General features: G+C 41.4%; 1 protein-coding gene across 2 annotated transcripts in view; it reads right to left on the reverse strand.

Annotated features, from left to right (window-relative positions):
• Nucleotides 1-14533, reverse strand: part of SESTD1 (SEC14 and spectrin domain containing 1) — a 69444-nt gene that overhangs the window by 27436 nt on the left and 27475 nt on the right. For both annotated transcript variants that reach the window (XM_056861381.1, XM_056861380.1), the window contains exons 5-7: nt 14281-14371; nt 10214-10327; nt 1083-1196 (exon numbers count right to left, since the gene is read on the reverse strand). In XM_056861381.1, coding sequence (XP_056717359.1) covers nt 1083-1196; nt 10214-10327; nt 14281-14371 — 319 coding nt within the window. The remainder of the gene's footprint in view (nt 1-1082; nt 1197-10213; nt 10328-14280; nt 14372-14533) is intronic.

The following is a 14533-nucleotide window of genomic DNA, read 5'->3' on the forward strand; positions in this document are numbered from 1 at the left end:
TTGCCACATCACATGCAGATGCCAGCAACTGGAACAGGAATGAATCTACCCAATGTGATGCACACGTACAACATGGAGAATGATGTTAGACATTATGGCAGTGACCAGTAATCTCAGGATACTATTTCGAGCAAGGATGTCAAACTCATTTGTTATGAGGGCCAGATATGACATGTCACTTGGTTGGGCCGAGCCATGCCTCACCAGCCCGGATCAAGAGGGGGGGGGGTGGCTGCCTCGGCTGGCAAGCCCGCAGCAGGCTCACCACCCCAGATTGGGAGTGGGAGGGTGGCTGCCTCGCAGGCCAAATAAAAGCTCTCAAAGGCCGGATCCAGCCCATAGGCCGTATGCTTGACATCCCTGTATTAGAGGCTTTAAAGCAGGGGTGTTCCATCTTTTGGCTTCCCTGGGCCACACAGGAAGAAGAATTGTCTTGGGCCACACATATAATGCACTAACACTAACAATGGCTGATTCATAATGTTTTAAGTTTACGATTTTGTGTTGGGCCGCATTCATAGCCATCCTGGGCCGCATGCGACCCTGGGGACGCAGTTTGGACAAGCCTGCTTTAAAGTCTTTGCTTAAGCTGTTAGTAGGAGCAGATTCACTTGTGGTTACAAGTGTCTGATTATGAATGACCAACTAGGCATGCTTTAAGAATCTGCAAGAGAAACCCTAACTAGATCTTTACAATAAAAAATAAGAAGCAGAAATATCAGTTCTTCACTGCAAACCAATATGCACTGTGACATACTTGGCATTCCAATGTGCTAATAATGGTGCTTGCTTAGGTCAATCCAAAAAACACCTGTACATTCATTATGTCCATATTTGATTGACATTCAGTCGGGCACTCACTGCCCCACTTTCTAATGACCATCATCTACTTATTGATATATTCTTTACCTTTTAAATAACATCAGCACTATTGCCAGGACACCTAAGAGGTCTGTTAACCTCCTATGAAAAGCATATGCATTTATTTATTTTATTAAATTTATAATCCGCCCTACCCAGCCTAGACCGGGCTCAGGGCGACATACTGAATCAGGAAGACAGAGGTTCACTACGAAACTAACCAGCCTCTTGTTCAGCCAATCCATGTGATCGTAAGTCAGACTCCCTCCGAAGTCTTCTGTCAGCTGGCATGGTTCTATGTACCGAGTAAGCTTGTTAGCAGATACTAAAATAACCTGTATGAGTATATTAAAAGGGCAAGTTTAGCAATAACTCATGGCTACAAAAGTAAACACTGTAATAAAACTTAGAGCACATTTGACAATTTTTGTCTTGATCAATCCAATGGTTGCCAACTTATGATGTGATAAGCATGTTTAATGAGCAGCAAGGACTGTTGGGTGTGTAACAGGGGCCTTAGGGTGGGACTATACATTTTATGGCCAACAAGCGATTTAATGGACAGGTCAAGTATTATTTTACATGACCAGAGGATGCGGCCATTAAGAACTTTTTAAAGTTGATCTTGCTGTCAAATACACAGTGAGAAACAGGCATTTGAAAAAATCATACACTTTGGTCTGAGTGGCTGATGGTTTGAGAAAGTCTTATCTGCTTTGATCAAAATAAATTCCCATAGTTATTGAAAATCAGTGGTTTTAATTTCATTGGTTTTCTTCTGGAAAAGTGAAATGCTGTTCTACTATATGAGATCCTCTAATAATAAAGTAAGCAAGTTCAGCAAAGCAGCCTGACCAAGCTTGACAAAAGCTACTAATTTATTATTTTATTTTATTTTTTAAGGTTTACACAAAGATAGCAGATCCCATTTTAATTTCTGGGCACAGTATCCTAACTAAATATTGTAGCCAACGTGATGCTAGTAATTAGGATGTTGGACTAGGAACTGGGAAACCCAAGTTCAAATTCCTGCTCTGCAATAAAGCATGCTGGGTGACTTTGGGCTGGTCACTTTCTCTCAATCTAACCTGTTGTGAGGATAAAATGCAGGAAGGAAGAATGATGTATATCACCGAGCTCCTCAGAAGAAGAGTGGGATAAAAGTGTACTAAACAAATATTTTCATATGAAAAACAAAGTAGTAAATACAGCAGATACCTACAACAACAACAATTTTTAAACAGCTCCATTGGCTGCCAGTCTGTTTCCTTAAAACCCCCTTCATGACCTGTGTGTGTGTGTATGTGCTAAGTGCCGTCAAGTCACTTCCGACTCATGGTGACCCTATGAATCAATGTCCTCCAAAACATCCTATCATTAACAACCTTGCTCAGGTCTTGCAAACTGAGGGCCGTGGCTTCTTTGATTGAGTCAATCCATCCAATGTTGGGTCTTCTTTTCCTGCTCCCTTCAACTTTTCCTAGCACGATTGTCTTTTCCAGTGACTCGTGTCTTCTCATAATGTAACCAAAGTACGATAGCCTCAGTTTAGTCATTTTAGCTTCATGACCCACGCATTTTGACGGACCGTCACCTCCTGTATATGTCCCTGTGCACAACTACAGTCAACAGGCAACCATCTATTGGGTGTCCCATCACTTAGGGTGGCCTGTTGGGCTCTTCTCTTTTCCACCAAGGCTCCAGTTCTGTGGAATGGGCTCCCAGAAGAGGTGAGGGGGGCCTTTTTGGAGATCTGCAGTAGGTGCTGCAAGGCCTGTCTGTTTGCCAAGGCTTTTAAGGGTGTCTGAATAGCAGGCATCTTTTGGAGGGATTTGGGAGCTTGTTATTTTATGTTGGTTTAAGCAGGGGATGTTTTAACTATTATTGTAAGCCGCCCTGAACCAAGAGGAAAGGTAGGATATAGATTTTTTCTGTTTTAACAAATGCATAAATAAATGTAAAACTACCCAGCGGTCACATATCTACCGATGCACAAAGATTGGAGAAGGTAAGTTCTCCGGGAGTCCATACATAACTACTTTCCTCTCCCTAAAAAATTTAAGTAATCACTTTAATTATATCACTTTTCTCTGATCTCTTCTATCAAGGTAGGGTAATTCAAAGGGAATGGTCCCCAACATGCCACTTTTTCATCACTCTCACAAACGTAAATATGATTCAACAGCAATATAACAAGAGACAAATCTACACGGCTTCCAGTTTTTGACATTTCACATCAAACTTAACATGCTAAGACCTTCAAAAGGAAAAAAAAACCTGTACCAAAGGTTTACTTGGCAACCACCTCTGCTCTAATAGCAATTTATTGTGCAAAGATTAAACTTCCTTAGAGAATAAGGACAGAACTGGACAGATGGTTGCAGAGACAAAAGTAGCATTCATTATTAATGCCCTAAGGTCTCCAAGTCCCTTCTGTTTACCCACCCCATAGGAGTCTTACTCATGGCTTGGAAGAATGGGGTGTGTGTGATATATTCTAACCCTGTACTAAATCAGTTTCCCCTGTGGGTCTCCGGCTTTTGAAAACATCCTCAAGTTGAATTTTCCCTTGTTTTATTGAAACTCTGCTGGTCGCAAAGCTCTTGAACACGGTAAGGATTTTATGAAACTACTGCAGTCAGCAATTATGCCACTGCTTCAATGTTGTCATAAGATAAGGACTCTGATGAAGAACACACCCATTTAAGCATGTGCTCAACGAGGCATTTAAGCATGCGCTCAACCCGCCCACTTAGGGTGGATCATGCCGAGGTAAAGAGATCAGAAACAGAAGCAGAAGGATTGGGATTTCTACCATTGTAGATAAAGATTTACTAGGGGCTGATTTAAAACAAAAACCATGTCAAGATGCTAGTTACAATTATCCTAGTCTTATTTTCACCCCGTCATCATTCAACATCCTGAATAAGTGTCTCAATAGATTTATTATTTTTCTACCTATAGTCCAATTATATTAAGAAAAATACACACATGCTATCAGACCAGGATTTTCCATACAACATAAAGATATTACAGGCACTTCTTAAATACACAGGAAAGTGAAGTACACAGAAGGTTTATTGATGCCTCACCTGAACTTGCTTGTGGCAGGCCACAACACAAGACCAATAAAACCTTACAATGTTCAAGCCAATAAAAATAGGTCAATTAGAATATTTTTAAATTATGGGGGGGGGGGTCTTGGTGGATTTGAACATGGATTTGCCCATGAATCACCCACAATTCTACAGCAACGCATTGGCTTGACCTTCACTTTGCAGTTTCTTGAAGTTAACAAGAGAAGTCCATGGAACATATGGAAGGTTCATATGCATATAGAGATCTACATGAGAAGCACAAATTAGGATAAAAAGCTCTTGTTCCTAGCTATGGGTTGGATCCAGCCAACATTTCTGGTATCGGAGGGGGTTTCCTGTGACCACCACAAAAGCTATGCTAGGGATCGAGGGGCCTCCATGCACCGAAGCCATAAGTGATAAGGAGAAGAACTGATTGAGATCGAGTGGAAATGGTATCTGGACCCAACCTTATGCCTTTTCACTCACTCACTCCATCCAACCATACCAGCTAGTCTAACCGTGCAATCCTATGTGGTTACTCTAGTCTAAGCCCAGTGATTTCATACAGTAACTCTGCAGGATCGTACTGCAAAGAACTTACACTAAAGTTGACTGGTGTGGGTTGGGAAATTCCTGGAGATTTTGGGGGTGGAGCCTGGGGAGGGACCTAAGCAGGGTATAATGCCATACAGCCCACCCTCCAAAGCAGCCATTTTCTCCAGGGGAACTGATCTTATTCATCTGGAGATTAATTGTAATAGCGGGAAATCTCCAGATGCCACCTGGAAGTTGGTAACCCTAACTTACAATCATTTAGAAATTCAACTTACCAGAAAACAATGAGTACATTTTGACTTTTGTAACACCTAATATACAAAAATATCTCAACAAAAGTATCTCAAAGAAAAATCTTCAGAAAATACATTTTGTGTCCTTGCTCTTGAGCCGTTAAGTTCTCATACTTTTACCCACTAAAATACCCTAATTGTGAACACATCAAAAGACGTCTCCATTTTAAAACCGGAACTATTTTAATCGTTATATCAAAAAGCACATTGATTAGTTATCCAATTTCCTGTAGCATTTTCAGCTGATTACAATGTAACCCAATTACTGAAGCCAAGACCCCCACGTTTCAGTGCAGCAAGTTAGTATAGTTCAAACATGCTGGATTTTACGTTCATAATGGAGGTTCAGTTACAGCAGCAGAAATTATCCACATGGCTACAGCCACACTCTTTAATTAAATGTCTATCTTTACTGAATTTAATTAAATACATTCTTATGATTAAATGACTGATATTGAACCAGCCCTTAAAGTGAAATAATTAAAAAATGCCAACATTTCTGAAAGTACTGGAATCTGGATATTATCCCAGGCTCATTAGTACATCAGATTTTTACTTTAGGCATTCTGCTTGTTTGACTGGAAAAACGTTGCTGCCAAGTCATAGTACGAGCATTTTATCAGACAAGTGGATTTAAAAAAAAAAAAATCAGAAACAAGTTTCAAACAAAGGAAGAGACAAAAATTGTGGGCCAAAACTGCATGGGATAATCCTCTTCAAAATGACTTCAATCGGCCATTCAGAGAAAGCAAGCAATTACGTAAACTTCCAGCACTACCTTGTCGATTAATGGTGGGTAGGGATATCTAAAGCCTCTTTCCCTAAAAAGTGCACACGTTTTCAACTTTTTTCTACTCCCTCTGTACAAACAGCTCCACACACATGGGTGATTATGCTGGACTGGACAACTGATTTGCATGAGAGAACCGCATCATGGGAAATGACCAACTCCAGCTTATTTTTCAGATCCAGTAAGTGAGATTGTGGGGTCTTCCACGGGGGTTCCTCCCCCCCACCATTGGTTCTGGCCCCTTACCACTTCAGTTTATCCTCCATTTCTGCATGCATTTTTGTGCCTTTCGTTTTCGCTTCTTCTTCTTTTTTGTCCCCCAAACCCAGGGTGTTTCCCGTTTCTTTTGCGACCACTTTTACCCTAAGCCTGAGCTAGCTTTTCCCTCTTGCGTCATGTTTCTGTCGGTTTTCTTTGTCCCACATACTCCTGCCAACTGTTGTCATTATCAAACCACTCTCTCTCCTCCCTCCTGCCCTGAAGACGAGTTTTTTTTTTAATGGTGATATATCAGTAATGATAATTTAAGCAGGTTCTCCAAATTCCCGTATTTCATTTAAAAATAAAAGTGTCTAGCCTCTTCCCTAGCAGAGATATGCCTTTTTCCTTGTACCTCTACAGGGAAAGGAGCAAGACACTTACTTGGGGGGGGGGGGGATCAATTTCATCATGTTCTACACATGAGACCACATAATACAAAACACATAATACCCATGAAGTAAGATTTTACAATCTAAACAAGGTCCTTTTTTTAAAACTAATTCTTTAGATTTATTTCTATTCCAAAAAGTAATGGAGAAAGACCAGACTTGTACAAATTTATCTTGTGCATGTCTTTCTCTCTCTCTCTTTCTACTCCTCTGACCTACAGGTCTTGAGCAGCATTAATCAATCCCAACTAGGAATAAAAGGGAGAAAGGAAGAAAGGAAGAATTCAAGCTAGAGAGGACAGACTATACCATATTAGAGAAGATGGCATTCACAAGCTGCCTGAACAAGGAACATCTGTCTCCATCCCATAACTTCCCATATGCAAATATTTTCCTTGTTAACATAGTATACCATACTCTCCTTAGCCATTTCTCAATATCTGGTGCTTTCTCCGGTCTCCATGCTGCAGCTATTAACATTCTGGCTGTGGTGAACAAATTTCCTATTAACCACATCTTCTTTTTTTTAAATGAAAGCTGGAAATTCAGAGAACCTGCTTAAACTACACTGCAACACTATATTGGTGTAGTGCCGTTTTTTTAAAAACTACAGCCATTATATTGATATATTAATATAAGCACATGCAAAAATGAAAGGTTTTTTTTTTTTGCTGTGATGACAAGAGTCTTCCCTTGAAAATCCTCATTATTTGAGGCACGTGCAGAACAAAAACTGACTCTGCAACTGTGAAAATGCAGAGAGGACAGTTTGTGCTCAAACTGATTCCAATGCTTGTGGATTGACTCCCAAGAAAATCAGGAGTAAATTAAAGTGTGTGAAAAAGCTCTGTATTGTACAAGTCTAGAAAAGATGTAATGTGGTTCCACCTGCGTTTGTGGAAGACCATTTTTTCAATAGCAAAAACCTCCCAAATCCTTTTCAGCTATACCTTCTGGATTATACATTTTTGTATTCATAACTTTGCCATATTCCAAGTGAGACCACACTTGGAATACTGTGTACACTTCTGGTCACCACACCTAAAAAAGGATATTACAGAGCTTGAGAAGGTGCAGAAAAGAGCAACCAAAATGATTAGGGGACTAGAGCAACTGTCCTATGGGGAGCGGTTAAGACGCTTAGGGCTGTTTAGCTTGGAAAGAAGGTGGCTGAGGGGAGACATGATAGAAGTCTATAAAATTAAGCATGGTTTGGAGAGAGGGGACAGGGAGAAGTTTTTCTCCCTCTCCCATTATACTAGAACACAGGGTCATCTGCTGAAGCTGGAGGGTGAGAGATTCAAAACCGATAAAAGGAAGTATTTTTTCACACAACGCATAGTTAAATTGTGTAACTCCTGCCCCAAGATGTGGTGATGGATGCCAACTTGGAAAGCTTTAAGAGGGGAGTTGACATATTCATGGAGGAGAGGGGTATTCATGGCTATTAGTTAGAATGGATACTAGTCATGCTGCAAACCTATTCTCTCTAGTATCAGAGGAGCATGCCTATTATTTTGGGTGCGGTGGAACACAGGCAGGATGGTGCTGCTGCACTCGTCTTGTTTGTGGGCATCCTAGAGGCACCTGGTTGGCCACTGTGTGAACAGACTGCTGGACTTGATGGTCCTTGGTCTGATCCAGCAGGGCCGTTCTTATGTTCATATTCAAGCAGGCTACACTGATGCTTTATAAATGATGAATGTGTTATTTTCACTGTCCATAGTTTGGTACAGAACTGGATCCCATAGGTTTTGTTCTTAACTTCAGGAAATTACAGGACAATGGATATTACTAGTACTGACCTTTAAGAGTGTTCACTTCCCCTTGGCTTAGTATCTTTATGCACTGAACTTTGCCGGGGGGAATCTGCAACAGCCTGGTGCTGTCTATCTTAAAATTTGACTAGCCTTCTGCTTGCTTGGTCTTATACTGTTAACAACCTGCACCAAACAGGTCTGTTCCTTTAGTGTTAGAGGATCATTCTTTTATGTTTCAACAGAATCTGTAAAATTTGGTTAAGCCTCATGAAGAGAAGCACGTTAACCAAGGACTTCATGTAATTTTTCTCTAAGCATTCCAAGTGACAGGTGAAGCAGAAAGAACTCTTCACACACACACACACACACACATTTATATATATTTATATTTACAGGCATGCGTAATTATTTAAGGATTCTCAGCTCCTTGAATTCAATTCAAACTGAAAAATTCCAGAATTTAGACTGGTCCAAGACTTATAATTACCAAAAAGAGAATATTCTATATATTTATCTAAAAAAAAAAAAAATACTGTCACGTTAAAGCGGTCTGTTATTTGAATTGGCATAGTCATGAAGAACATTTTATATGAGACAGGAGGGTTGACTGGCAGATTCTATAATTTACAGTATTCATACAATGTGGTGATTCTATAAAAGCTTTGTAGCATGGGTGGGTGTCTGAAGATCAATGGAAGAACTGAGCGAAATGCCTTCCCCCCTGCTCTTGTGCTAGCTTGCAGGCTTCTCCACCAACTCAAGAACGGGGAGGAGGAAGATCTCACCTGTTCCCCCCCACCCACCCACACAACATAGCATTTTGTTAAAGAGGGTTCTCCAATCCTCAGCAGGGGCTTGCTAAGACACACAGGTGACTGCAGAGGAAAATGAACTTCCACTTGCACAAACTCCTTCCCCCAACATATAGTAGGATCCAACCCTATTTATCTTTGTTGCTGAAGGTATTGTCTGTGATTTCATACACATCTTTTTCTTTGAGCCAGTGTAGTGTAGGGGTTAAGAGCAGTGGTTTGGAGCGGTGGACTCTGATCTGGAGAACTGGGCTTGATTCCCCACTTCTCCACATGAGTGGCGGAGACTAATCTGGTGAACTGGGTTGGTTTCCCCACCCCTCCACACGAAGCCAGCTGGGTGACCTTGGGCTAGTCACAGCTCACTTAAGAGCTCTCTCTCAGCCCCACCTACCTCACAGGGTGTCTGTTGTGGGGAGGGGAAGGTGATTGTAAGCCGGTTTGATTCTTCCTTAAGTGAGAGACAAAGTCGGCATATAAAAACCAACTCTTCTTCTTCGCCCTGTTCTCACTGGTATCGCAAGCAGCCCTTGCAGCTGTTTTGTTTTCCTCTCCAGATTCTCTGCACGCAGATTGCTCACATTTCCTTGTGGAGGTAGCCATATGGTACTAGCTGAGGTTCACCCAGCACAAAGCAACTCTTGGCTGAGGGCTAGCTTTTTTATTGCACTGGTATATTACCACTACCAACACTTAGCATTTAAGTTGTCTTAAGTGTTCAAAGCTCTTCACCTTCTTTGTATAAGTTCTTACCACGACAGCGTAAGGGAGGTCAATGTATTACCCTCGGTATTGTAGGACTAGGACTGAGTGAGAATAGCTTGCTCAAGACTACCTTGTGAGTTTCATGGCCATTATGAGATTTGACCTGTAGGCTGCCAAGCTCACACCCGTTCCCGAAGATATTCAGGCAAGCCTGCAGGTGCGTCTTGTGTTTTCTCCTTTAGAAAATGCCATTTCTCTATTATCTAATCTAACAGATTAGTTTTTCTAATAAAATGAAGAACATTCCGAAGTCCAGAGACGGAAAAATAATAATTAGATTATAACGATTACAGCAGGAAAAGAGGAAGATGCAACATGAGATGGACTGACTCAATAAAGGAAGCCACAGTCTTCAGTCTGCAAGACCCGAGCAAGGTTGTTAACGATAGGATGTTTTTTAAGGTCATTAATTGATAGGGTCGCCATAAGTTGGAAGCAACTTGATAGCACGTAACACACACACACAACAATTACATAAGGACTTCATAATATTGACCAGTAAAGTAACAGTTATGAACTATCTTACTGTAATCATTAAATAAAAGTTCCTTTTTAAATAAATATGTTAGGAGCTATCTATTTCTATTAAGTTCACGCAGTTTTAACGTAATTACAGGGCTCACAAAGGTAAACACAGGGATACATACCTCAAACCCAAGCCTATCTTTCTCTTTCCAAAAACAAAAATGCGTAACCTTCTTGTCCCAGAATTCATCGGGTTTTACCACACAGACTAATGAGACCTCGGCTGGAACAACATTCTAGGAAAATGAAAAGTACAAAATTAAAGTTTTCTTTTACGACAGGACATCATGACTTGAATTCTATACTTCCTTCTTCTTGAGCTGCACTGTCCTTCCTTGGGGAGAGCACTCCTCTGGTACTTGGCACTGTGTTCGTGCAAATCCTGCACCAGCAGAAGATGCCTAACGCCAAAGGAACACACAGAACAATGAAGAAATACTAATCCTATGTCTGCTCATACCCTGCCAGAAATTTTGTTAGTCTTTAAGGCGCTACTGGACTCTTGCTCCTTTATAATCCCGTCTAACGCTGAACTTGGCACTGTTTGGATCGAGAGACCTAGAAAAGGGGGCCAGGTTCAGAAAGGGGTTATTCTTCTAAAGATCTGGGAAAATCCTTCCCAAGTTTGCAGAAAAATTAACCTAATGTGAGCAGAGAGGGGAAGAAGTCAGCCAAAGAAGAAAAAGAGGAGGAGGAGGAAGAAGAGTTGGTTTTTATATCCTGACTTTCTGTACCACTTAAGGGAGAATCAAACCAGCTTACAATCACCTTCCCTTCCCCTCCCCACAAGACACCTGTGAGGTAGATGGGGCTGAGTGAGTTCGGAGAGAGCTGTGACTAGCCCAAGGTCACCCAGCTGGATCCACGAGGAGGAGTGGGGAAACTAACCTGGTTCACCAGATTAGCGTCTGCCACTCATGTGGAGGAGTGGGGAATCAAACTCGGTCTACTGCTCCAAACCACAGCTCTTAACCACTACACCACGCTGGCTGGAGCAGCTGGAGAACCCACTGCTGATACCAGCCCTCGCTGCTAACACCTTTCCTCTGCGGGCAGTCAGGTGAGCAGGCGGGCAAGGCAGGAGGGGTGTAAACCACCACTGCCCTCCCCACTACCAGCCCTGACACTGCTGCATCTTTGCAGGCGGGGGAGGAGGAGGGGGAGCCACCCCCCTCCACCACCAAGGCAGCACTGCTGCAGGTGGGTGGGGGAGGAGGAGCAGAAGCCGCCCCTGCTCAACCCCCCCTCAACGTCACCAGCCCTGCTACCTCTCTTCTGCAATAATAATAACGGGGGGAGTCAGGTACTAATTGTGCAAGACAAACAATTTATCAACTGGCACCCAATTTATGGTATGAAATCATATTCAAGACTCACAATGTGTTCATGTATTTGTATGTATGAATTGAACTGAATTTTATTTGCGGTCAAAGACCAATAAATACACTCTATATGTAACAATCTTCCAGCATTTCAAATAAAATAGGACATAAAAACTTATCAAAATTAAAATCAGATTACCGCATAGTAATGTAACAATTATCTCTTTCCTATAAACAAAGCAGCCATCAGGTTTCTCCACTTTTGAAATCCAGTAGTTTAAGTTCAACTTTATCTGCATCTTTACAATTCAGCAGTAACAAAGGTACACATTGCATTTGTAATAACAAGCCTTACAAATTAACACCTTTTAATCCAGACTAGATACAAAATAAATGGAGGCTATATTGCTTTTTCTTTCTTTTATACTTCTCTTCTGCAGGCAGGGGAGGAACAGCTGGAGGCCGCCCCCTCCCCCACATGAGATGGGCGGGGTGGGAGAGGGAGTGGTGGCTGTCCTGCAGGCTGGCGAGTGGCTGGCCTGACGAGTGAAGGGGTGAAGGATTGGACCTCAGTCCCCCGCCCCAATTATCACAGGTCCCTGCTTATGTAAAAATACACACTATATAAAGCACAAAATCTCTTCTTTCATAGTGGAGATCTGGGTCATATTTAAATTTATTTAAATGTAAATGGTTTATTTAAATGCCATCTTGCTGTTTAATTAGTGTGATATTATGTTTTTAGCCAGATATTTTAGGGATTTTATGTGATTTTATAGAGTGTTATCCACCCCGAGCCTAGCTTGGCAGGAAATTGAGGGCAGGCTATAAAATTGAATAAATAATAATAATAGTCATAATAATATATGTATCTTTCACACATTTCAGTGTTTGGATTACTGATGCACTAATAGCAGGGACATCAACAACCAATTTGTTTCTTATTGTCCTGCTTCTCAGAGGTGTTCAGAAATGGTGTGCAATACAGCGGGCTATAAAGACTCCCCTTTCCTTAATGTGTCATTGCCTGTAACTACTAATATATTAGTGCCATATTTAAAATGGAATTTGTAAAAACATGTACAGTATGTTGGCTAGAGAGCCAGTGTGGTGTAGTGGTTAAGAGCAGTGGTTTGGGGCAGTGGACTTGAATCTGGAGAACCGGGTTTGATTCCCCACTCCTCCACATGAGCGGTGGATGTTAATCTGGTGAGCCTGATTGGTTTCCCCACTCCTACTCATAAGGCCGGCTGGGTGACCTTGGGCTAGTCACACCCTCTCAGCCCCACCTACTTCACAGGGTGTCTGTTGTGGGGAGGGGAAGGGAAGGTGATTGTAAGCCGGTTGGATTCTCCCTTAAGTGGTAGAGAAAGCCGGCATATAAAAGCCAACTTTTCTTCTTCTTAAGTTTAGAGTATGCTCACTATCCAAGGATGAGAAATAGCTGCTGTGATAAAGGGCCCAAGGCCTTCAGAAGAGGTAAGGATTCAATTTCATTAAAGTAGAAATTGTAAAATGCAGGCTACCCCATTCCACAGGATAGAATACATTATGAAATAGGCTTCTTTAGCCTGTTTACTTTCTATACTCCCATTCATATAACTTTGATCCATCTAAACCAACAGAACAGCCTTAGTTCACGGCCAAGAACAGTTCAGAATCGCTCATGGTTCACCGTTGTTTCCTCCAAACTGCTTTTGTATTCTGCCTCTCTGTGAACACACGCATAACATATTCAATAGACAGAAACAAAGTGCTTATTATTCAATGACCTTGACAGCGCACATCCTGTAAAAGAGCATTCATAAAGAACTAAAAAAAGGAGCAAAACAATATGCCTTCCCACTTGACAAAAAAATGGTTTGGGGTCCAAATGTAAATAAACCTCATTAAGCCAACATCTGTTAAAGATTTTCCTAAAACCAAAAGGAAAAGGCCCTTCCTACTTAGAACTTTTTGCCAACCACACTTACCTCCCTTGCCCCTGAGTCCGCAATAAGCAATTCTGTTAATCAGCATTACAATCAGACTCACACCTCCTGCTTCTCTGCCCAAATTTAACCCCCCCCCATTTTTAGCTGGGTACTTAAGGTACTATTTATCACCCTGCCTCGATCTTGAAGGACCCTCTTCCCCATCTGTATCAGAAATTATGAAATGACAAGCCCTCCACTAGATAAAGGATAAGTAATTGGATTAAAAAAAAACCATATCCATTTGATTTTATAAAGGCAACACAAACAGTCTTATTCCCACAGTTTGTACAGTGAAATATAATTCTTGAAGATTACTAGAAATTCTATAAAATAGCCTATGTTATCCTTGTGGTAAAATGCATTGAAAATGAGAATCGCTAGAGACCATAAAGGATTGTCATGGCAACTCAGCTTTACAGGAGAATTTGATGTAGGACATATCCTGACATATGGTAAGTTCCCATCAGCATTCTGAAGTTACACAGTCCTGGAGGAGGAGTACTATCCAAGTTCTCAAGATGTAAAGACTTCCCAATTTAAAGCATTTCCCCAGGGCTTATTTTCTATAGACCTCTTTACTGTAAGCAGCAAGCCACAGAAGATGTCCGCTGGGTACCACCTCAGATTTCAAGGCTTGCAAGATATACCTCCAATAGTCTATTCATTATTTTTCCAGCTATCGGCTGAGCAAATTTAAACTGGGTGTGGAATATAAATGCCTTTATCTCTCCCTTATGCACACACACACAAATATACTTTCTATTAAAAATGTATGAAATTCAGCATGGCCTATTTTCCTAATAAGTAAATACTACAATGACCGTAAAACAAACTACTGATTGATCTTCACAGACCGTAATTCTTTTGGATAAACGGGTAAAACTGTCTTACCTGTAGCATTAACACAACAGTCTTGACAACATTCCATTGAGACTTTCTACCATCCACTATAACAGTAAATCCTCTGGCTTTGCACTTATCACTGGAACAAAAACACATAAAGGTATTATGGGGAATGTTCAGATATGACCTTTGGTAGATCAGCTGGCCTCCCTCCCTTCCCTCTCCCACCTTTCCCTCCCCCTCTTCCCGCTCTGTCTCCACCCTTTGAAGGAGCTTGCTCTGAGTGATTGTTGGCCATTAT

This window comes from Euleptes europaea, chromosome 15, assembly GCF_029931775.1.
Source record: "Euleptes europaea isolate rEulEur1 chromosome 15, rEulEur1.hap1, whole genome shotgun sequence".
NCBI classification, from domain to species: domain Eukaryota; kingdom Metazoa; phylum Chordata; class Lepidosauria; order Squamata; family Sphaerodactylidae; genus Euleptes; species Euleptes europaea.